Source organism: Metarhizium acridum (genome assembly GCF_019434415.1).
Source record: "Metarhizium acridum strain ARSEF 324 chromosome Unknown scaffold_577, whole genome shotgun sequence".
NCBI lineage: Eukaryota > Fungi > Ascomycota > Sordariomycetes > Hypocreales > Clavicipitaceae > Metarhizium > Metarhizium acridum.
In genome coordinates, this window is record NW_027094045.1 from 791,661 (window position 1) to 816,529 (window position 24,869).

General features: G+C 41.5%; 5 protein-coding genes across 5 annotated transcripts; 3 read left to right on the forward strand and 2 right to left on the reverse strand.

Annotated features, from left to right (window-relative positions):
- The first annotated feature begins 7,644 nt into the window (after positions 1–7,644).
- On the forward strand, positions 7,645–10,757 carry J3458_021106 (uncharacterized protein). Its single transcript, XM_007814998.2, has one exon. It carries the CDS (start codon positions 8,467–8,469, stop codon positions 10,084–10,086), a length of 1,620 nt encoding a protein of 539 aa, XP_007813189.2. The 5' UTR covers positions 7,645–8,466; the 3' UTR covers positions 10,087–10,757.
- Positions 10,758–11,896: 1,139 nt separating this feature from the next.
- On the reverse strand, positions 11,897–12,946 carry J3458_021107 (uncharacterized protein; the record flags this gene model as incomplete). Its single annotated transcript, XM_007814997.2, has 1 exon — positions 11,897–12,946. The coding sequence occupies one exon, from the start codon at positions 12,944–12,946 to the stop codon at positions 11,897–11,899; it is 1,050 nt and encodes a 349-aa protein (XP_007813188.2).
- Positions 12,947–15,211: 2,265 nt separating this feature from the next.
- J3458_021108 (uncharacterized protein) lies at positions 15,212–17,474 on the forward strand (the record flags this gene model as incomplete). The annotated part of the gene is made up of 11 exons (XM_066122402.1): positions 15,212–15,312; positions 15,385–15,601; positions 15,669–15,805; positions 15,870–16,244; positions 16,298–16,394; positions 16,450–16,588; positions 16,653–16,734; positions 16,811–17,068; positions 17,127–17,217; positions 17,271–17,331; positions 17,386–17,474. 11 exons carry the CDS (start codon positions 15,212–15,214, stop codon positions 17,472–17,474), a joined length of 1,647 nt encoding a protein of 548 aa, XP_065972656.1.
- A 4,008-nt stretch (positions 17,475–21,482) lies between these two features.
- Positions 21,483–22,544, reverse strand: J3458_021109 (uncharacterized protein; the record flags this gene model as incomplete). Its single annotated transcript, XM_007817360.2, has 1 exon — positions 21,483–22,544. The coding sequence occupies one exon, from the start codon at positions 22,542–22,544 to the stop codon at positions 21,483–21,485; it is 1,062 nt and encodes a 353-aa protein (XP_007815551.2).
- Positions 22,545–23,911: 1,367 nt separating this feature from the next.
- J3458_021110 (uncharacterized protein) lies at positions 23,912–24,697 on the forward strand (the record flags this gene model as incomplete). The annotated part of the gene is made up of 1 exon (XM_007817359.2): positions 23,912–24,697. The coding sequence occupies one exon, from the start codon at positions 23,912–23,914 to the stop codon at positions 24,695–24,697; it is 786 nt and encodes a 261-aa protein (XP_007815550.2).
- Between the last annotated feature and the right edge of the window lie 172 nt (positions 24,698–24,869).

The window sequence follows — 24,869 nt, forward strand, 5'->3', positions numbered from 1 at the left end:
CTTAGAAATAAAACTATTTAAGTAACGTTAAGTAGTTCGTAAGATTTTTAGCTGGTTTTTAGGTGTTTTTAGAGTTTAAATATCCCTTTTATTTAACGAGATAATAACGATTCTTTATGTCTTCCCGTGCTTTAAGTATTCGTTTAACTTTATATTCGTTAGTATCTTTCGTTATAATATTTATAGCGATTATAGATTTATCTAGTGCTTTCTTTAATAGTAATATATAAAATATAAGATGGATTCTTATTTTATTTAGTAATAATAGTTTATAGTTAATATTTAAGATTTTTCGTTTAATAAGAAATAGTCTAATCTTCTTTTAGTTAAGTTTATTACTAGGTCGCTTAGTTTTAATATTTTTACGAATAAGGTATACTTTATATCCCTCCTTTAGGATTAGCGCTAGTAATCTCTTTTTATTCGCGTAGTATTTTATTTAGTTCTATAAAAATATCTATTCCTATTACAAGTATTTCTATATTTCTATTATAGTTGCTATATGCGTTATAGCTACTAGCGCGTTTACATTTTGTATTACATGTGTTTTAATAATAGGGTTAAATCCATAATTTACCCTAAATAGTAATATCTTTATATTATTAATCTTAGAGCTATTATAAGCCTATTATACTAGTAGTAGCTATTCTATCTAATTATTCTATTAGTAGTTAATATAGCTTCGTAGATATTATTTAAGTATTTGGTTTAAGATTTCTATTTATCTATCTAATTATAGGTGGAATACTATTAATAAGCTTTATTTAATCTTTATAGTTTCTATAAGGCATTTCTAAAAGTTTAAGGTAAATAATTTATCGCGATTTAATATAAGCTTTATTAGTAATTTATGTTATGTAATAACTATTTTAAAGAATATATACGCTAAGTTCTTAGTATTACTCGATTTCTTATATAGAATATAATAGGCGTATTTTATAAGTTTATCTATAATAACTAGAATACTATTATAAGCTACTCCTATTATAGGTTCTTTTAACTTTAGTAGTTTAATAATAAAGTCTATTATAATAGTTTACTATACTCTTTTAGGTGGTAATATTAGTTATAATTCTTCGTATAATACGTGTTACGCTAATTTTACTTTATTATACGTATCGCATTTCTTAATAACTTCTTATATTATTTTTCTGCTTTCTAGGAAGTTATACGATCTTTTTAGCCTACTAATTGTTTTCCTTACACTCTAATATCCGTGTAATAGGTACTCGTATATTTCCTTAATAAGCTATTCTTAAAGTGTACTAGGAATATACTACTATTTATTATATAAGAAGGTCTTACCTTCCTTAAATAAATGCGTTTTTATTTCTTAATTATTTAAATAGCTATTATTATTAATATATAATGCGATTTAATATATTTATATTTTATCTAGCTTAACTTACCAGGTTATATTAATTTCTTAGGTGCCTAGTATAAGGTTTCTATTCTTAATAGCGCGTAATAAGGGTGTATTACTCACTTACTTATTTAATTTTAAGTTCTCTTTTTAGCTAAACGCGTTTACTCTTTTATTTTTAGATTCTTTATAGTATATAATTTTAAAGTTATAATTTATAAGGGTTTTATACTATTTAATCTATTATTTATTTAAATCCTTTATAGTTAAAAACGATATAAGATTCTTATAGTTAGTATAAACCTTAATTTAATACTTTACTCCTATAAGATAGTGTCTTTATTCTTTAAAGCACTTAATAATAGCTATAAGTTCTTTATCGTAAATCCTATAATTAAGTTCAGGTTCGTAGAGTTTCTTTAAGAAGAATATAATTAGGTATAATCTTCCTTAATTATCTTATTATTTAAGCTATTCGCCTAGTATAAAGTTTAAGGCGTTTATTTTAAGCTTATAAGGTTTATCTTAATTAAGTGCTTTTAATATAGGTTCTAACGTAATTAAATCTTTTATCTTTTAGAATACCGTAGCTTTTAGTTTATTCTATTAAAAGCTAACTTCTTTCTTTATTAGGTTTATAAGAGGTTATAAAATGTCTTTATATTCGCTTAAGAACTTATAGTAGAAGTTTATAAATACTATAAATCCTTTAACTTCTTTTAGATTCTTTAGTGTAGGTTATTCCTTAATAGTTTTAATCTTATCTAGGCTTATTTGTATTTCTTTATATGTAAGCATATACCCTAGAAAGTGTGTAGTATTCTAGTAGAACTAGTATTTTAAGGCTTTAATTAAGAGTTTATTATCCTATAAAGTTTATAGTACCTTATATATATATCGTTTATGTTCCTTAAAGGTATTTAAATAAATAAGGATATTATTAAGGTATACAACTATAAATACTTCTAGTTGTTTTCGTAAGATTATATTAATTATTCTTTAAAAGGTTACTAGTGCGTTAGTAAGCCTAAAAGGCATTACTAAATATTTATAATGTTCTCTATTAGTTTAAAATGCTATTATTTACTCGTAGCCTTCTTTTATTCGTATAAGGTTATAGGCTCCTTTTAAGTTAAGTGTAGTAAACCATTTAGCTTTTTTAACTTTATCTCTAATTTCTATTATAAGCGGTAACGGGTATTAATTCTTAATTATAATCTTATTTAAGTATTAGTAATTAATATATAATTATAGTTTCCCGTTCTTCTTTAATACCTATAGGATTAGGTATTTTACTAGGGACTCTAATAGTCTTATATATCCCTTCTATAATATATTCTCTAGATACTTCTTAAGCGCCTTATCTTACTTAAGGTTCTAAGAATAAATCTTATTAAACGTTAGTTTAATACTAGGCTAAAGTCTAATCTCGTAGTCTTAGCGTAAATACTTTAATAGTCCTATTTTTAGCTCTCCGTTAAATAGCTTACTATACTTTAAGTATTTCTTAGAAATCTTCGTTATCTTAGCTTTTAGCTCTCTAGTAATTACATATATTCCTAAAGGCCTATTATAGTTTAAATAAAGTGCCCTTTATAGGCTACTCTTAGCTTTATAACCGTATTCTAGTAAATCCTATTAAAGTTAGCCGGTTCTCTAATTAACTCGTAGATTACTCGCTTATAACTAGGGTATTCTTAATATAATATTATGTTTTAAGATTACTATAATATCTAGTATAACTTAATGTTTTGTACCTTATATACTAATTAAAAGCTACGTAACTTCTATGTTAACTACTCCTTAGCTATACTTTACTATAGTTTCTTTTATAATTATAAGTTAGTAGAGCTTATCTTTAGGTGTCTAAGGTAATTATAATCTATTAATAAGATTTAATAAGATAAAATTTCCTTGTACTCTACTATTAATTATTACTTAAATCCTTTATTCTATTATAGTTATATTAATTATAAGGTATACTATACTACTAATATTTATAGTATATAAAGACCTATTAAATCTCCGTTAAGGAATCGGTTTTAATTGTAATAATAACTATTATTTCCTAATTTATTAATTCTATTCTTATATTATTCTTTAACGCGTTATTTTAGGCGCTATTATTAGCGGTTATCTTCTAACGTATTATTAGAGCTTCCTTAGTAATTGCTTAATCTACTATTTATATTAATTAAACTTAAGCTAAGCGAGTTACTTATAGTTATATAGTTCCCTTTCTTCTTATATTATAGGGTTATAGCTTAGGTAGTATATACGTTATTCTTAGTATAGTATAACTTTTCGTTTAATATCTTTAAATTAGTTTATTATAATTTTAGTTATATTATAAGGGTTATTCTCCTTCCCTTTTATTCTCGTAGAAACTATTTACTACCTTACTTACTATTAAGATACGTGTAGTAATTATTATTATAATAGGAGATTTAATTAAGAAGTTTATATTTAATTTTAGGTTCGTTTTTCTTAATTAAATAATTCTCTTCTTCTTAGATTTGTTCTAGTAAAGGTTTACTTTTTAGTGAGGGTATTTAGTGTTCTTAAAAGTTATTAGGTACTAGTTAGGTTTTAAATTCCTAATCTTTATCTAAACTAATATTATTTATTAATGTAAGGCTTCCTTTATTACTTACTATACTAAGATTTCGCGTGGGTAAGTTTTCTTAGTTTATGGTATAAAGCTTCCTGCCTTTAGGAATTAGCTTTTATAGCTTCTTTAGGGCTTTATATTTATTCGTAAAGTGTCTAGTCTTATTATAATTATAATAAGTCTTCCCCTTTTCCTTATTTATAGCGTTAAGTTCTATAAGTCTAGTGTAATACCCGTATACTATTAATATTTAACGTGGCTTACTACTATTAGGTTTATTAAACCTAATATATAATCTAAATTTCCTATAACTTTTTTCGTAATATTACTTATATAAACGGTTATTTACCTTAATAACTATTTTAATAAAGTTATTAAATAACTTAGAATAATCTTCTTAATAAATGTTATTCTTTACTTCTTCTTTAAGTTCTTAATAAAAGACTTTTATTTTAGGTTTAATATTCTAGTTAAGTTTTATTATAATGCCTTTAAACTCCTTAACGTAATAAGCTATAGATCCGATTTACTTAAGTTAAGTAAGCTATCGTATAGCTTCTTTATGCTTATTAGGGTTTTTAAATGTAATAAGAAGTTATTCTTTAAAGGTTTTGTAATTAAAGAAGATATAAATAACTTTTACTCTAGCTTTAGTATTATGCTTAAGATATACGCGAAGGGTTAGCTCCTATTATTCTATTACTTTCCTAGTTAAGAGGTTACTAATATAAAGAATTTATAACTTAGGTATTATATAGATTTTTTCGTTAACTTATAGGTAAGCTTAGGCTTATATAAGAAAGTTTCTTACATTACCCTTATAATTATCGTATAATTTAAGCTTAGGGAATTTTAGTATATTATTATTATTAATAGAGAATATAAATGTAAGATTTTAAACTACTATAAGTTCCTCTTCTCGTGCCTTAAGTTTCTCGTAGAGATTATTCTATTAGTTAAAAAGCTATTAATTCTACTTCTTAAGCTTAGTAATCTTATTATAAAGGTACTTTATTATCTCCTTAAGGTTAATAGTCTTTCCGCTTAAAGTAAATATATTAAAAGTTATTACTACTTAAAGTTTTAAGGTAACTTACTAAATAGGATTAATTAAAATGTAATAGTAGCTTAGGTTCTAAGGTATAGTAAGTTTATTTCTTAGAAAGTAAGTTAAGTTAAATGCTATAAAGTAGCTTTTAAGTAGTATTATAATAAGGCTATTAAGAGTATAACTCTTAATAGTAAAACTATTACTTAGATTAATTAATAGAGATCTAAACTATTTAATTATAGGAATATCTCCTTCTTAAGTACTCGTTTATCTCTTTATTATAGTCTTAAATTAATTAGCTTAACTATTAATCCCTTTAAACCTTAATCGATTAGCTTAACCTTTAATCCTGTTAAGTCTCGTCCTAGATTACTAACTTAATACTTTAAGTCTTTAATCGCCTTTTAGGTCACGTGGCTAGTCACGTGCCCCTGCCTTCTTCTCGTGCCCACGGGTCGTGCCTATCCTAGCCGGTACGGTCCCGTCCCGTCTCTCGTGTAGTGTCGTTTATAACACTTAATTACTATTCTAGCCTTAATTACTATTCTAGTTATTACCCTAAAGCATAAAGGTAGTCTTTATAGTGTTTTAATTACTATTAGCTATATAGTTTAACATCTTAAGCATTTCTTTAAGAGTTAAATCTCCTTTAATAGTACTAATTTTCCATAGAGCGTATAGTTACGAATATAACTTCTAAATTACATTTATTATTACCCTAATCCAGATAACTTTAGGTATATTAGGGTGTTTTCTCTTAATTTAATTCTAAAAATTTAGTATTTATCTAGCTAGTCACGTATTTTTATATAAGTAGAATAATTAAAGGCTATAAGTTAAGCAATAACATTAATAATTATAATATTCGCTTATATACTAACGTCTTTAGTAATTATTTACATTATATTAACTAGTAATTTATTTAGAGTCTATTCTTTAGCTTTAAGATTCTTTTAAATCCGTGAAAATACTATAAAGAAGATTAATATATTACATTTTATAAAGCTAGTATCTAATAATTTAAAATGCTTTATTTTACCCCGAATAATCTTTCACAAACCTAATATGCGAGCTATAAGCTTAATTAAAGTTTTCCATTTATTATAGTTAATTAAATCCACTAAATTCTTAATATTTACTATAATAGTATTATCTAATAAAGAGAAAGCTAATATTCTATTAAAGTTTACTTGTATAAAGCATAAGATCTTCTAAAACCGCTTATAAGCTTATAGGTTATCTTAGATAGATTTAGAAGTCTCTAAATTTTACTCTAATATGCTTATTTATAGTAAAATTTAGTGTGCGTTAAGATATTATACGATATTTAATCGTCGTTATTTTAATTATCACCTAAATTACTAGTATTAACGAATAGCTGTTATTTAACTGTATAATTTATAATATTATTAAATGTTATATAAGAGCCTTTAGGTATTATATATTTAGTTAGTTATTTAAAACCTAGCTTTAATATCTTTTAGTGTAACGGTAAGTATAGCTAGCACTTTACTATTATAATTAAAAGTTACTATAACTACTAGCTAGTTATAGTAAAAGTAAAGTTAAGAGCACACGGCTCTTAAAGGCTATATTAGTAAGCTATAATTTCGCTATAACCTATAAATAGCATTAATTTAGTTTCCCCTTAATATAATTACTCTCTTTATTCATGTATTATATTATTATTATTAACTTAAATAGAGCAAATAACTTTAAAATTTCTATTACCTTAATAATTCGCTTTTTAGCGTTAACTCTAAATTATTAATTTCGGGTATTTAAGGCGATTACTTATAAAAGTAGCGTTAAGTTCTAGCCTACCATTCGTGTAAAGTTATTAGGTAAGAGGGTTTTCTTTTATTATAATTATTAATAATATATTAACTATAAAGTTAAAGTGTTAAATGCTAGTATTTTCGTTACAATTATATAATTAAGGTAATAGCTTTAATAAGGCTAAATTTACTATAAATTACTATTTTAAAGAGATTTTAAGTTTAATTCTAACGGTTATTATTTTTTTTAATAATAAAGCTTAAGAAAGGTAAGCTATTAATAATTAATAAAGGCTTTAAGCACGAATTTAAAAGCTTTACTAGCCTTAATCTTCTTAATAGCCTTCTTCTCGTCTCTCTTACGTTTTATAAGGCTCTTTATAGCTTCTCGTCTCTTAAAGAGGCTTATAATATACTATAAGTTAAGATCCTTATCGTTTTATAATGCTATAATTAATCGGTTATAGTGTTTTACGCGTAGGTTATATATATAAGCTACAATAAACGGTCTATAACCTTAATTATCACTTATAACACTTGAATTATTAGAAGATAAAGACAGAAAGAGTTAATAGAAGGTTTATAATAATGCTTTAAGAGTAAGAGAGCTCATAACCTATAAAGGGAGGTAAGGCTAACGAAATAGCAATTACATTAAACTGTCTTAGCCTAACTAATAATAAGGCTGATAAGCCGGGAATGTGCGATGCTGTGGGCATCGCGCGAGGCTGAACCCTCATCACGTGACCACCCTCAACATTTGGAATGGGGCACGTGGATAGGGCGATTTAGTTTCGGAACCATCCGAGCCACCAACGGCAAAGCTTGAATCAAACCAGCAGGTGAGTCGACGAAAAAAAAAGGTACTCTACGATATTTTACGAAGGTCAAATCCGGGATGTACGGAGTATATGGGCAACACGGCTGTTCACAACATGTACTCTGTACATGTGAAGCTACGTACCTAGGTAGGTATGGCCCGGACGAAGATTTTTCACCCAACGTCGCACCATGTTCTGCTGACTTGTGGGTTTGGCGTGCTTGCAACCCTTGCTGATCTGGGGTTCCTGCAAGTCAAGGTCGTGATCAAAGTCTTGAAGAAGAGAAAATGAAAAAACTCGTGATTAGGAAATGGCCCCAGGGTTAGGGTTCGGGTTTATCGCTACACGTATGCCACTCGTGGTCGCGTCGTGCCGAAGGAAGCCAGATGCTGGGAATGGCGGGAGGGTGACGCGACAGAGTTGACACTGACCATCAGCCTCGCTCGCGAGAAAAAATCTGGTACTCACAGAGCGCCACTTCGTCACTTCTTGCCCCCGTCGCCTGGCGATGGCCTTGCAAAGCGAGTTCGGCACGTATTTGCCGGTGCGGATAGTCCGTTTTACCTCCCGCTCAGAAACGATTGCTTTCACGCGCAAGCTGATGCGGCCCGCGATGGGTGATTGGCTTGCGTCACTGCCAAAGACAAGTCATGCTCTGAGGCTGGAAAGGAGCTGAAGGGGCCGGGTGGCCGAAGGCGCAAAACTACGAGAAGCCACAACGCCAAAGATTGGGTGCCTGAATGTGTGCTGTCTAGCCATGTGAGCTATCAGTCCGTGTACGCTTGCTCTACAATGAGAAGAGCCTGCCAGAGCTTGAGGACGTATTTATACAACGACGGAATATGGAGAGCTACGCTCTGGTCAGGCCATCTCTTAGCCTCAATCAACGCCGCGTACTCTCCAGCGCGACTATCATGATCATCACCTTTGTGTCTACTGCGACGGCTCGCGTCATCTTGCGAGTATACTTCATCGTCTGCATAGCAGCCACTGCGTGGCTTTCCAAGATAGCTCTGCACATATTGGCCAAAATCGTCGTCGCCCGCCGCCGCACGGTTTCCGCCACGAGCGTCATTGGCTCGCTCGACGGCCTCGATCTTGTGCTCACCTCGTTCCGGCTTCGTAGGCTCGCAGGCGGCACCGTGGGCTTCTCCATATTGCTGCTCCTATTTCTCTTGGGAAAGGCGGCTGACGTCCTGACTGCCTACCTTGTCGTCAGCAAGCCCGTAAAGGACCGGTGCTGGTTCGGCCAGGGCCTCGTTTTCAACGACTCCATGCCCGATATTTATTCGCAAGTCAACGGGAGACCGGTAGCCGTGTTGCAGAATGCGCAGATCTTTGCCTTCAACAACACTTGCCCATTCGGGATATACAAAAAAGTCAACCTCGACCCATCGTTCTGCCCGGATGACAGCGACATCATCGGCTCATGGAAGTGCGAGACGACGGCGTCGCTTACTCTTCCGGCGGGGACTTCAAACGTGACCATTATCAACGACTTGGTATCCAAGAAGATGCTGTACACAAACTGGTTCGATGAGTACAGCGACAACACCGGCACAGGATCCAACACTAACCATCTGGTGGCATGGAGCACCTCGGCTGCCGCCAACTCTGACGGGTCAGACTGGGGTGTCCTCGCCGCCGTCCAGAAGAGCTGGGAACCAGACGAGCCGGTGCAGCTTGACGCCCTCAAATGCACCCTGAATGCACCCGGGGCGACAAACACGGCCCGAAGCATGGCCTCCCTTTACGACCTCAGGGTCTGGGCGCCCATGTTTCAGGGCTTGATGTATTGGGGCACCAACACGCCTGCTGTCGGTAACGTGGCCGATCAGTTGGCCATGCTGCTCAACACCATGGTCATGATCTCTGGAGGACGAAACTACCTGCTTGCGACGCCGGAAGCCCGACAAGACCAGACGCAGGGATGCGTCAAGCCCGCGGCGTATGTGCCACCCACCATGATTGCCATATTCCTGTTTGTACTGGCGCTTTTCGTCCTTTCCTTGCTCGCGTTTCTCATCTTGTCCCTTTGGTATAGAATTCTGAAAGGCAACTTGCCCGAGGGCGACATACGGGAGATCGAGACGGTTCCACAGGATGTGCTGGAGTGGGCGCTGCTCGCGGCGCGCGGGCACTCATTTGGACCTCGCGTGCCGCAACCAGGCGCTGCTGTTCATAACGCCCAAGATGAAGGAAACAATGGAGGGGAGATGGAGGAATTGGGCCCTGCGAATCATGGTGAGAACGACTTGGCGGCTGTAAACGGCGCCAACATGGACCTGCCACTGATTCAAGAAGGCCCTGGGGCGCCTGTGGCTGGCGATCCGGGCGGCGCGGGCGATGGAGCTGGTATTATGTTGATAGAGGCGAGAGAACTAGGAGAGTTTCGAATCGGCTTTGAACGAGTTGATGGCGAGGGTAGGACAGTCGGGATATTTAGGCGCGCTGGCTGGTAAGAAAAAAGGCGGGGGTGCAATTTTCAAGACCCAAGTCATGATGGATGAAGTTTGGATGGGAGATCAGACAGCAAGAGCTCGGCCCGGGGACTCGATAGCAGATGGTGTGACAAAAGCAGACCGCCTGTTGATACTCCCTGAGGATGGGCGAGGGCGATGTGAACCATCATGAAGCAGTTGAGGCGGCGCAAGCCTCACAACGTCGCGGCTGTACTTGTTCATTGCGAAGTCGATTCTAGGTGGCTAACGTGAGCCTTTCGACCAACCGTCGGCGGGAATCTTGGGATTAGTTGCAAGAACCATGGAGCACTTGGGTAGTCTCGCCTGGATTTATGTGTCTCTGCAGATAACTTTGCAGCCTTTGGATATCGCCCGTTTTAGATATCTAAGCCATCCTACGCAACTCGTCCATGACGCAATCGATATGGTTTCCATTGTGTGTCATTGGTAGACTCCCTTGAGTTGGTATAGAAACACTGAACGAGCGCGCGGCACGAGTCCAGTTCTTTCTGTATCGGGACGGGGGATTACCAATTCCTATGAAGTCGACCCGCGCTATAAGCGAGTTGCGGTATTGATATGATGGCTCGCCACTTAGAGTGTACCTACGCTGATGGTGGCCACAAATGCAGCATGCTGCCTCCAAAGTATGGGTATTTCATATTAGACAGGAGATAGGTAATCGAGTTCGGAATGCTCCCTCGTGCGATTGTGCGATCTGGTCAAGCGCCCTGATGATACCAGCGGTCGATAGTCCCGTCTAGTAACCAGTACCCCATTGGAAAAATAGCCACGGCGATACGCACGGATGGTGTTTTCCGTATATTACGCTGCATTTTTGATGATGGGGCAACTTAACTCCCGTCCACGATTCAGTTCCTGCGCTACTCAGCATATGAGTCTGAAAACTCGCGGACCGCACCCCCCGTTTTACATCCCCATCTGTCATGACATGGTTATGGGCCCGGCCATCCTCAAGGAATTCGGCCAATATATTGTAAACACTGCGGTGTATGCGAATGAGTCCGCCTCTTTTAGGCAATCTATTACAGTAGTATATAGATGTTCACTTTAAGGCCTGAAATGCGATAGCAGCTATGTATAGCAAGCTAAAACTAGCCTATATAGTAGCAACTTTAGCGATAGGCTCAGAAAAATGCAGGCCCTAATGCTTCAACGAGCCAAGATACATACATACACCATTTGATAAGATTAGACTTGAACCCAATGGATCCTGCTATAGACCTGGCCGTGGCTTGATGTGCACACGGACTGGAGTCAAGATCAACCGACACCACATCGACGACTTATTCCGAATCTCCCACTCGACGGGGACTAGGCGTCGTTTAGATTCTTAGCCAATATGGGACGAGATGGAGCTGACGGCAGACCGACACACTATACCAGAGAATGCAACCGATATGAGCCTTGGTGCCAATAGCGGCAGCAGAAGCAGCAGCAACACCACCGTCCCCCAAATTGAAGTCGTCGACATCGTCATCACACAACCGACTCAGCCGGGCAAGTCTCTATGAGGCCTATAGCGGTGTTTGAAATGGTCCCTCCCGCAACCTCATGGACTGCTTTTGAACCGTGATACTTCTAGTCGATAATTACAACGCCTCCTGGCGACGTATCTGACAAGGTATCCTACGAGGCATATTGTAGAACACACATATGGCCCGAGTAAAGTAGCCTTCATGTTGATATATTCTACCATTCACGAATCTGTTTTTGTGTACACACCCCGAACTCATCGACAGCCAGGGGCACATGGCTCCTATTCCACTCCCTCGGCATTTTCAATTGCTCAACAAGCATCGTCCTCATTCTCATTCTTTGGCTGGCTGCGGCGCTCACAGCTCTCCTGTTCATTATTGTTATTATTCACGAGCAAATTTGGCGCGCCACGAAGGTCACCCTTGATCATGTCCTTGGTGGCAGTCTGTCCCAGATAAAACTTGACTTCATTGCTCAACTTGGAGAAGACGGCCATGGCGTTTAGTGCCAGGGCAGCAACATGGGGCGCAGCCATTGAAGTGCCCGACATGGTTTCGGTACCATAGTCGCTCTTACTAGAAAGCGAGGTGACCCCATCTCCAGGAGCCAAGATATCGACCTTTCTCCCGTAATTAGACCACTTTACAACGTTCCAAGATGAATCGATGGCCCCCACGGTTAAAGCGTCATTCGACGAAGCGGGTGAGCAGGTGGAAGCATCGGCACCCTCATTGCCGGAGGCGGCTACAACAAGAATACTGGCCAAGCCTTTACCGCTCGCGTCCCGGCGCTTATACGCCCTCTGAATTATGGTGTTCATGGCCGTGGAGCACTCCGCCCCCACCGACATGTTAATGACGGCATTATTGTGGCGGTTCTTTTTTGCGATATCGGAGATGGCCTGCTCTAGGCCCTTTATGATTGTCGACGTTGGCGCCCGGTCCTCCTTGTCGAGGACCCTGACAGAAACCACCCGGGCAGTTTTGGCCACACCATATGTCTTGGCGGCAATGGTTCCAGCAACATGAGTGCCGTGACCACTCTTATCCTCAAAATCGTCCTTGCCATCTCTCGTTTTCAAGGCAGTCCAAAGGTTCTCAGCCCGACCCTCAAACTCTTTGTGTGAAATTCGAACACCTGAATCAACAACATACGCATAGTACGTCTTGTCGCTTGGCCAGGATTGATAGTAGTACTTGAAGTTGCGGAAAAAATTGACCATCGGAAACCTAGGACTAGACCGATGGGAGATTGTTCGGAGATTCCAAGGTGCCTTGTGCTGGGTTTGGACCTCGGCCGTCGGCGTCGGACTGGCTGAAGCCAGCCCGAGAAGCACAGCGAGGGCCGCCGAGCCTTTCATGTTGCAAGTAATAAGCAAGTAATGACTTTGTAAACGATTGACAACGATTTGGTAATATGTTCAACCAATGACTTTGTTCATGGCTGATGCAGCTGGTGGTACGGCTATACTAGGACGGGCTGGCCGCCCTTATATAAGAGAGCTGGGCATACAAGGCTAGAGACATGCTGTCCTCCATGCTTGCGCGTCTTTCAGCTAGAATGTGCGCCAAGAGGGCTTGGTTTCTTGGAAAATGAATACTTGGACCATGCGATTATGCGCATGTTTATGAGTCAGATATACGAGCCTGGTACATACGTCTTGGGGAGAGCCGTTCTTACTCTGCAAGAACTAACCTACCAGTCGTTTACAGAACACCATTAAGGGGGGCCGGCCTCCCCGTGGAATGAGACCATGCGTCCTGTCGCTATGGTAAAGTCTGGGAGGGCGACACGCGGGCCGGCCGTAACTACAGCGTGGAATAGTGGAATAGTTAGTCCTAGTTGAGCTCGTAACGCACCGGATCAGGCCAGTGTGTCGAATGTGCCAAGAAGGCTGTATACACGTCTACTAACCAAATCCAGTTAAATGACTGGTATCCACACTCTGATATGTTTTTTTCCACGTAACACCCTGGTAATAAGCTGGCTTTAATAAACGCGTCAAGTAATGATATATTTTAGCTCTCAAATTGACGAGATGAATGTATTTGAAAATATTTAAAATTTTTAATTATTATTAAAAAAAAAAAAAAAAAAAAAAGAGGGGGCTAGATGGAGGGCATCTAGCAACATTGTATTTTAGCCGTACCTAGGCCAGGGGACCGCAACTAACCACGCAAATAAAGAAAGTTGTCATGTAGTTTCCACGTATTACTACTATTCAAAATAAGCGTAAGGGTATATAGTAAAGAATATAAATCACATGTGGGCCCGCTAAATTACCGCTCCCCCCACACTCTTAAACACCAGTTGACAGCTCCAATCAGACGTCAACGGTACTAGATCAGACCCATATTAGCGTTGTGCCCAGTTATCCGTGCAACTACGGCATAATTACGGGTTATAAATTGCGCCGCGTGGGATAAGCTAGGTCCAACCAGACCCTCTTGTCTAGTGCTCTTTGCTGGAATAGGCAAACCGTTGACGGCAGTTGACATGATTCCACAAGCCCCGGCTATCGCTTTTCACCGCAAAGCTGGGCTTTGGGAGGTGACACCCGGCTACAGAGCTATTTTGGCACATGGTATCATGTATAATGGTATGAAGTCGCTTGGGAAAAGCGGAAGCATAATTCCCAAAATATTTCCGGGAGTAAGAGAATTATACCAGCCCACAGCCAAGGGGCATTAATTTAAAGCGGTTTGGGCTTCTCCGGCTTTTTGCGCGGGCTGGCGACCTTGGGTTGCCATGCAAATAGACTTTGTACGAACACACTGTGCACTGCCCCTTATAGAAAACTGTGCCTGGATATTGAGGCCAAAACACTTGATAGCTCTGTGGTTTGTGGCAGGCCAAATGTCCACGGAAAAGGACGACCGGCTCTAGTAAGCCTATTCACATCAATAGTAACGCCTACCAAGGCTCTCGCCACAGGTCTGAAAAGGTCCCAATCATCTGTAAAACGCCCTCAACCACCTGGCTAGATGGCTTTAAGCGAAGGACCAGTCCACGTTCAATGCCCAGGTCGGCACGGCGGGGCGCGCCGGGCCCGTACGAAAGCTGTCGCAAGGGATTGATACAATGGGGTATAACACCAGACACAAAATACCATGGCGCGGCCACGCCCGTCTTTTGGTATTTTTTCGTGTGACAAGAGCTGCTCCACTAGCGGCCTCGGTTCTCGTTTGGTTTTTGGTGGAATCAAGCAATCCCACGTGTAGCCAGGAGTGCAGCATCATGCGACCTCCATGAGTCCATAGCCGACTGGCAATATGGCGCGGCAGATATAAGCAGTAGTGGCTCCACGCCAACTAGTGTTGATACATTCGAATGCCCACGTTCACCCAAGTAGAAGGCAGATTCAGGGATCAAGAGGGAACATGTACACTAATACACTAGGGTCCAGGAGCTTTGGCATTTCTTGTTTGCATTGCAGACAAGGCCAGGCCGCTGTGGACTATGATTTTGATATCAAATTCTGCCTTGACTGCATCGCCTATAAAACCTCCCTCTACCACCTTGAATCTCCTCTGCAGCATAGCATTCCATCATTCAACAACATCTACTGCTCCTTGGCTGATTTTACATTTATTTTTATATTGCGCACCTTTGCTAGACTTGCGCAATGAAGCTCATGTATTGGGGGCTTGCCCTCGGGCCTACTATGCTTCAAAGGGGAGCAGCAGCACTTGATTCTTCCGAGAATAGCGCTACCAAACCATCTGGGTAAGAAATTAATCTTTGGCGTATAAAAGTTCTTTAGGTCGTTGCGGAACTCATCCTGCTAACTCTTCTCAGCCATATTGTAGTCTTCAAGCGAGAGTTGACAAATGATCACATCGATAGGCACATTGACTGGGTGAACCAAATGCACAAAGGAAACCTAGACGGCAGGGACGATACGGACCAGTCACAGGGTATTAAACATACCTATCGCTCAGATGCCATTGGTTTTCACGGCTACTCGGGTAGATTCTCTGATGAAGTGCTTCAGCAAATCAAGCAACACGAACATGTTAGTTTTACATTGGCTACTAATATTTGTAAAGAGTCGTCTGAAAAGCTGATTCTTCTTCATCCAGGTTGACTTTGTGGAAGAAGATCGAATCATCACCCTTGAACCTGGGAAACGAGACCAAGGCCAGGGCGAAAACCCGCCCGTAGACGCGGGCAACCGGAACAAGAAGAACGGTGTTGGCATCTTACGCCAGGGACAAGGGTAATTCACTCAAGCCTATTTCAACTTGAAAAGTGAATTTGTTATTCTAACCTAAGAAAATTAGGTACAACTCGTTCCTAGAAAAGGGACGAATCTTCGATGCTATTGTCTGGCGTGACAATGCGAAGAGGGATCAGGAAGATGGTTCTGCAGCCAATGAGACGTTTCAAGCTGAGAAAACAATGTTTGAGTTCACGCCACCTAGCACTGGACCAGGGGACTTTGCAAACATTGACATGAAGGAATACTTCACGATGCCCGAGACAAGCGAGATCGAAGAACGTGTCGCTGCTGAAATAAAGGAGCTAAAGGAGGAGATGAAGAAGCAAGCAGAGGGAAAAGCCAAAATGATCGAAACGAATGAAATACAGACTCGGGCTGAGAATGCAAGGTGCCCCGGTATTTTGAGAAAAGAGTACAAGTTGACAGAAGATTACAAGTACGCGCTCGGTGCGTCTAGTTATCCAAGTATTTGGCTAACGCGCGTTACAGTTCCTATTTAAAGACCCTCGGTATAAGTGGCGGTGCAACCATCTCTGGCTGGGGCCAGAGCGCTTCTATATCCGGCAACTACCTAAACCAGGCAAAGGTAAAGACTCTCGCATACAAAATACAAGCTAAAAAAAAACTAAGAGTAGTCATAGTTCTCCCAGAATAGCTTGACATATGTCGCTTTTCTTGATGTAGAGAGACAGATACCTACGCCTGGTGGATTCCGGTTCAACACAGACATATACAAAAAAGAGAAGTTTGCCAAAGTCTTTGGTGATCGATGGATTCAAGGTAAGCATCTCAAACAATTCCCCGTTCCAATTCTTCCATGAGCTAAAAGGGGGCGGAAACACAGGGTTTAAAACTGGCGGCAGGATGATTGCCCGCATAACTTTTACTTCCAAAGACGGCACCGAGACAACAGACCTAAAGGCACAGTAAGTGTTGCCGCGTGTTTTCAGCCCGAGATTTACAGGTCCCAAGCAAAACTAGTACTAATACTTGTTTGTGTAGTGCCGAAGCCTCACTAAGCTTTTGGGGTGTCAAGGCAGATTTAAGCGTAGATGCCAAGAAGCAGCTGGAAGAAGTAAATAAGCATATTAATGTGGAAGTATCACTATTCTACCAAGGAGAGTTGGGCATCTTCATGGAAAGAGATGAAGGAGCACCCAAGGACATCTCGGCTGGATCTGTGGAGGCAGTGCTCGGCCAGGTAAAGTCGTGGGCCGACAAGTTCGAGAAGCATGCCTGCAATCAGGACTATGCTTACGGGTAAGAAATGGCCAAGCTCAATGCCAAGGAGTAGCGCACTTGCTAACAGCTTGAATAGGCCCCTTCTCAATGAATACACCGTCCTACCAGCATTCAATCAATTGGACGACAGTCCACAAATTCCCGATTACACTATTGCGCATATATGGGTAAGCGAGCTTAAGCGTTCAATCTGTGCATCTAGACTGACACATGACTCAAGGCTCTCGAGATTTTACGTCTTATGGTCAAGATTGAGGAGCAAAAGAAAGTGCTATCGTCCGGTCAGTTTCCCATTTCATTGGTGTTATTTCTCACCGTCTGACAATTTATTACAGGGGCCGTTTTGGACGACGCTCAGAAGATTGAAATGACGGCTGCCGCAATAGATATGATGGAAAAATGCAAGAACTGGGTATACTCATAACTTACCATATACTACACCGTAAGAATCGCGAGACGAGGTGCTAATACCTCTAATACTAGGTCAAATTGGCTGAACAAGATCCGGGAACGGCTGCAAAAGGGGCATTGGCGCTTATGAAAAGCCTTGGCACGGACTTCATCACAAAGTACAAAGAAGAGGCGACTAGAAGTGCAATTTTCCGTAATTTACTTGTGAGAAGCCTTATTTGATATACGTATCTATTTGCTAACAGAAGAATAGGATCATCCCAATAAACGGCGTCGCGGACTTGATTGGAAGGCCTAGGCTTAGACAGCTATAGTGGAGAGTACGAAAGCCGTTTGCTAGGAAATGTGGCATCCGTTCCTAGCATGTTGCTTTTGAACCGTGGTTGGTCTTGGTCGCGAGCAGGAGTTACTGGCAACATGGCACCCCTGAGCTTCCCGGGATCTCTAGGCACTCTTCATCGGCCGTGCAAGATGTGGTTCGCCGCTCGATTGATATAGTATCGATTTCGCCCTCAACCGATCGATTTGATCGTTGATCGAGATGTTTTTATGCTAGTTTCGGGTAGAATGCGAAAGTTGATTAAACGAGAGGAATGTGTCTCCAAATGTGTCTGTAAAAACTCCTCTACAAGCCACCCTATAAACGCACCAAGCTGCACGCAGCTTTGTAATAAGTTAAGACGCGAAAAAAAGGGGTCTGGTCGCATATTCGAACCAACTTGTCCTTGTAGGCCTTTTCAAGGTGTTTCTGCTTGCCTTGGAGTTCTTTAGTTTAAGATGATTAGTCTCCCTATTAATTATTCTGCTTGTAACGTAAAAGGTTCTCCTCTAATATTATATAACTTGTATAGCACTTATTGGTGTTTCTATAATACTTGATAACAATGAATAATGTTAAGTGAGATATAATTACCTCTGCTTTATTATTTACAAACACGCTAATATAATATCTTATAGTATTAACTTTTAATATTAGCTTATCGCCTCAAAATTCTCTTATTAAGCAAAGGCTTATTAGTTTCTTTCTTATTCTACCAGCAGACACATCATCCTGGGCCTCGGTAGAACCGAGGAGGTGCCGCGGATAACTGACCGACGAGTTCGAGAGCGGCAGTCAGGTTCGCCAGGCACTGATAGACTGAGTCGCCTCCCCGAATGGTCATCCCACGGCTGACCCAGTTATCTAGGTCAAAATACCACTCTCCTGGTTAACAGATGTTGCCTGGCTGGGGGGAGGTCGGATTTTGGACTTGTGTAAACGGGATCGTGTTCGCTCCACGGGCTTGTTGAGGCGCCGTGAATATTGCCAATGGCGTATACCGTAGGAATCTAGCCAAGTGCGAGGCTCGAGGCAGAGCATCTTGGCCAATCCGAGTCTGATACTCCATGGCAAAACAAACCAGATGGAGTGCGTATTTCCTTTGGGCATTTATTTCCAGCCACGAAAGATCCAGCGCTAGTTGGCTACATGGAGAAATTTGGAACAAGCTAAAAGTTGTGTCAACTACAAGGCCGTGGAAAAATTCACCATTCGCAAAATCAACACCGTTCCAATCCTTATCTGCCCAAGTTTTTCCGCCACGAAAGCCTTGAGAGCTGCTTTAAGCCCCGTAAGCATGAGAAGCAGTGACTAAGGCGGTGGCTTTGGTTCTGCAGCCTTGATTTGTTTGTCTCATGAGGCTTGCCAGCTCTACCAACGAAAGCGTTGTCCCTTCTCCTCACCACATTTCACATTTTTTGTCTAGTAAATAGTTACTCCCTATTGTCATGTCGTGCAACGTCAAAGGTGGCGCTGCGGCCGTCTGTCGTGAATTGAAAGGCTGTTGGGAACCCGGTCACGGGGCGCCCTGTGTCCTACAATAAAGCAGCCACGTTCTCTTCCAGCACCTTTCCAGCGTCTTTCATCATTCATTACACTTTTCTAGCTAGTTCATGGCAGTCGATGCTTGATTCCTGTTGCTCTGCTTCCCTTTTCTTTATCGCGATCCATCACGTTGGCCCCCTGGCGGCCTAATTAAGCACGAGTCCAGCCTATCTGCCTCTCCTCCGTACTATGGCCAGCTCTGCAACCTCTTGGTTTCCCCTCTGGTCGAATTAACTTCCCTCTCCCTGCTTATATCACCTCTCTGAAGGTGAAGGCATATTTGGTCGTGTAGCGGCTAGTCTCATTTGGGCTAACTCTATATGTACTAGGCCAACGTCATCGAGACGCGGCTACTATAACCGCTCTAGCCGCGTTAAACGACCCCAAACATGCCTCATTTGAACCTACTGGCTTTACCGAGTTGATCTTGGTGATATTCAACTGCCCCCTCTTATCGACGGCTGAATTCTCCGTCCCTATATTCGCGTCGCCCGATCAATTGTTCGTATTGATACAGACGTGGTAATGCTTACGCATCTGTTGCTACACTTCTTCATGTCGGTTCCAAGCGTGGCGTTCCTATTATGGAGATTTACCTCATTTTATTATGCAAGTCAGCTACATGGGCACCCACACCTTGATGATGCATCAGCACATATACATGGGAGGCGTTCTTAACAAGCAATTATCCATCTTTGACTGGCTGTTCCCATATATTCCTCATCCGCTAATGGGACATACCTGGAATTCCTACTACTACCATCACGTAAAGCATCACCACATTGAGGGGAACGGGCTTAATGACCTCTCATCCACCATCAGATACCAGCGCGATGATGTTTTGCACTTCCTGCATTATAAAGCGCGGTTTTTCTTGTTGATCTGGCTTGATTTACCCTTATACTTTATAAGGAAGGGGCGAACTCTTGCGATGAAGGCTGCTTTTTGGGAGCTGGCTTGGTATACAGCGCTCTCTACGCCATACCAGTGTAGCCCGAAGGCAACCGTCATCATATTCATGCTCCCGTTTCTGCTGCTCCGTTCTGGCTTAATGCTGGGGAACTGGGGTCAGCATGCTTTGGTAGATTATGATGACCCCGACTCAGACTATCGCTCTAGCATTACGCTAATTGACGTCCCGGTTAGCACCAGACCTGCTGGATTGCCTACCGACCCCGTGGGCCTCCTCGTGGGCAAATAGAGCAATCGCTATTGCTTTAATGATGGCTACCACACCTCTCACCACCTAAACCCGCGTCGGCATTGGCGTGAACATCCCGTCGCGTTTATGAGGAGCAAGGAACTCTACGCAGCGCAAGAGGCTCTTGTGTTTCATAAGATTGACTACCTTATGAGTACAGTACGACTACTTATGAAGGACTATCGCACTCTTGCCAGGTGTATGATACTCATTGGGGAGGAACAATGTCGATGAGCATGGACGATCGAATGGCGCTGCTAAGAAGCTATACCCGGCAGTTTACAGAGGAAGAAATTCTAGACAAGTCTAAAGGAAAATAACTATAGCAGCATGTATTTGCTAAGAATAAAGCGAGGGAGCATGCAGTGTATACATCCCCAGTAGATAGAGTATTTATGTAGCCCTATATGACTACATTCCTTGAGCTACTGTGAAGGTACCCGTACCCATTAGCAGACATTCCTAGCGGACCAAGAGAACGATGCCTGGCCAGCCGGAGCCAGCGGTCGAGTACGGTCAGACCAAGCACTGCAGGCGGTACCTCCACCGAGGATGGGGAAAATACTCTACTAGGCAAGTGGTAGGAGAAATATACCGACATTTCCATATTAGATTTTATACTACGCTGCAATATAAAATATAAACCATGTCAGAATTGTTCAATGTATACAAATACAAGGAGCCCTGTAACTGTGATAAATGCACTACAGCTAATGCTCTAAATATGAGTAGACGCAAGAAGTAGGACAAAGGCAAAGCGTAAGCGTTGAACAATAATGCTTTAAATTTATCTAATAAACTGTCTATTGCCAAGAGCTTTAAAATGATCATATAGACTGAATTTTGGTAGAGGATCAACACACAAAAAGCTCGAGTCACATAACCAGGCAATAGTAGTACTGCACCAAATACCGAGCCTGTGTGACTAACAGGAGCAATTTGAGCAGATGCAATGTCTAATCGAAGGCGCTCTCAAGGACATCAAGGACGGTAAAGTTGTAACCCGTAGGCTCCAGGGCCTCATCCCGAGAAACAAACTTGCCGCCCTGAACCTTGAGAGAAACCTGGGTTCTTCTGGGGTTTCCCTTGCTATCCATTATAGGAGCAGTGACTGTGCATGGGGTGGTGAGCTTGTAGTTGATGCTATATTTGGCCTCATCTGCCCACCACACATTCTCGACAAACTCCTTGGGCAGAACTGGGCCAGTAGGCGAGCCGTCCTTGTTTGTCATGGTGAAGTATTTGTCACCGATGGCGTCCCATGCGTCGTCCTGCTTGCGGACGGCGGGAAGAGAAAGGTTGCCCTTGAGAAGCTTGTTCTCTGCCAAGATATTGTACGCAGGAAATTTGGTCGGGAACCAGTCCTTTCCGACGCGAAGCTTCCAGCAAACGGGGTCGGCCATTGGGATAAGGGGGCAATGTCCCTTGAGCGTCGCCATGTAAGTCCAGGTCTGAACCGAGCAGTGGGTTTTTTTGGGGCATTCACGAGTCCTGCCAACGTCCTTTCGGTATTCCTTTTGGTTGCTAGACTCGCCGCTCTTTCCGTTAGAGTTCGTGTTGCTATGTTGTATACCCAGGGAAGCACCAAAACCGCCGAAACCAAGGTTCACAGAGCTCTCGAAGCCAAAAGTAGTAGAGTCTTCTATACTCCAGCCAGCCGTTGTGGTATCAACGGTGGCGACAGATTCTGCAATATCCATCGTCTCGGGTCCCACGCTTGAAATGTCCTCGTGGGCACTAATGGCGATCTGGACCTCGTCAACCTTGAATTGAACGCGGTCGTAGAGGCATCCCCAGGCAGGGAACATTCTTGGGGGAATGTCGATATACGGGTCTGGCTGGCTTTCGACAAAGTTCTTCATGAGCGCCATCTCATCTTTCGCCTTCTGTACATCTTGAACCATGCGGCCAAGCTCCAAACCATCAAAACTGGCAAGAGTGGGAATAACGCTAGGGGGGGCTGCAGCGTAGGCGAGAACAGCGAAGAGAGGGGAGAGCAGTGCAAATTCGGAAACCATTTTGATCAGGCTTGAGGACTCGACCAGTCCCTGGTAGTTTTTGTTTGATAGAAAGACGTCTGAAGACAAGGAGAGTTGGTGACGATGAATTCTACTTGCTGGGATGAGATGTCGGCATTAATATACGCAATTGGTATATGGAGACTCACACTTTGTCCGAGTCGATCAGTTTTGTCGCACCAGAGTTGATAATCTTAACTCACGCCACGCCCCACGCTTAACTTGGCATAAATAAGTACTACGTAGTCAATATCAGATAAGTAAGGGATTAAGGCATCTTCCGTGCTAGACTTGGAGCGGCGTTTGCTTATCAGGCCAAAGCAGAGGAAACTTTAGACTATTAACTGCACGCTACACGTCGATATCATGCGTTTTACAATTTCTTGCGCCATTTTGGCCAAACTAAGAAGGACTTTCCTATACTAAGACTAGATATCCGTGTATTGCGTAACTTCCCGTTCTCTCCTCCAATACATTCCATGTACATCTGCTGTGGCCTTGAACCCTGTCATTATTACCGTCCATTGTCTTAAAATGGTTTCCCGGAATAGAATTATCAAAGGTTTAGGGTAGATTAGCTGGGAGGTCCTCTAGACCGGATAAAACATGGTCTTCTGGCAAGATAAATGGAGAAAACGGGAGAAATGATAATCTTGTCAAAAAAGAAGAAAAAAATACCACAGTTAAGTATAATGACTCACAACGTGATACAAGCATCGAAGCAATTATATCGGCAAACGATTGGCGATTACAAAGCGTTGAGCCAAAATATCCCCAGACAAGAAGCTCCAGAGCTCTAGGACCCCAGTTCCTGTTGGCGACTGATTAATACTGATCTTAATCTTTAGGCTGTAACCATGACTTTTCCTGGTCTTTATATTATGCTATATCCCAACCGGTATGGCCCGGGGAGAGGAGGAGGATATTTACCCCTACAACTGGTACTTATTATGGGCATATCAAAGCTAAAGGAAGAGAAAGGAATTGATTAGGACGAGGGACTCCGTAACCTTAACGGAACGAATCCTACTTTCTAGTGATGGTAAACACTAGCCAGGTATATCAAGGAAGTTATATACCTCAGCTTCGTGTAGGCGTTGAGGGGGTACCCATGTCATGGCCGACCCCTAACACTCTCAGATATAGTGCGCAGCCCATGATGCCTGCAAGACGGAGTTTATTGGAATAAATGATCGAAATAATAGATTATTTTGGGTCCCGGATCCGAACTTCTCGTCACGCACAGTGATTTGTGCCGCGCTGGATTAGAAGTGCTTTATATCTGCATTTAGCTGCTGCAGTTGAAGTCTACTAACCCTCTATTTACGAGCATCTTTTGAGAACCAAGACGCAGCGGAATCACCACTATGCGTTTCTTGAGAGCTTTTGTTTCGGCCCTCGCGGTTGCGGTCACAGCAGAGCCTGTGCCTCGCCATTCGGGTCTTAAACCCCTTGTGCGTCGCGATGAGACCGACACTATGACCAGGGAGACCCTATTGGAGGCTATGAAAGATGCCAGCGCGAACATGGCTCTGCGTGAGGAGCCATTCACCCTGATTGTTCAGGGTGGTGCCGTGAATGTTATACTCGGTAACCGACAGGCTACCGGGGATATCGATTACATCGCGACCACCTATTCCCCCGACGAACCCGAAAGGTATGGAGAAGAAGTCCTTGAGAAGCTCAAGCCAGGATGGAGATGGGCCCATATGAGCTCCAACAAGAGGTGCAAACCGATCCCGTCAAAATGGACCGACAATACCATCTCGGCGTTTTTTATCAAGAAAGCCGCCCTTTGGGAAAAGTACAAGTCGGAAGCTGAAGCACAAGATACTGTCCTCTCCGTAGAGGGAATGGATGAGGATGGGACGGGCATCAAGTTCATCGCCGCGCCGTGGGACTGGCAGTTTGTGGGCAAGATGGTATCCTCAGGGGCCGATGGGAAGCCAAGAAAGCCGTATGACTTTGATGATGCCAAGTTTTACTTGCAGAAGTGGCTTGAAAAGAATCAGAAGCAATCTGTCAGTTATAATGACATGAAGAGTTGGTTCTCAGCTTGGGGAAAGGAGGAACCGTCGACCCTAGGTCAATTAGCTAGAGAGGTTAACCAAAAGGCTGGGACTGACTTGATTACGGGGATATCTGATGAGTAATGATGATGAAGGCAGAATCACTTCTGCTTTTGCCACACAGCACGGCTGCTTAGGCAATATAGACAAAATGAGAGACTCTCAAGCGCATATATAAAGACTGGAATTGTACGATAACCGAATTACTTGTGAGGACTCTGCTGCATGTCCTAGAGGCAGATAACTAGTATTGCCT

What these genes read in the sequence shown, in the direction of transcription:
- J3458_021106 (XM_007814998.2), top strand. Translation starts at nt 8,467, where the DNA reads ATGGAGAGCTACGCTCTGGTCAGGCCATCTCTTAGCCTCAATCAACGC.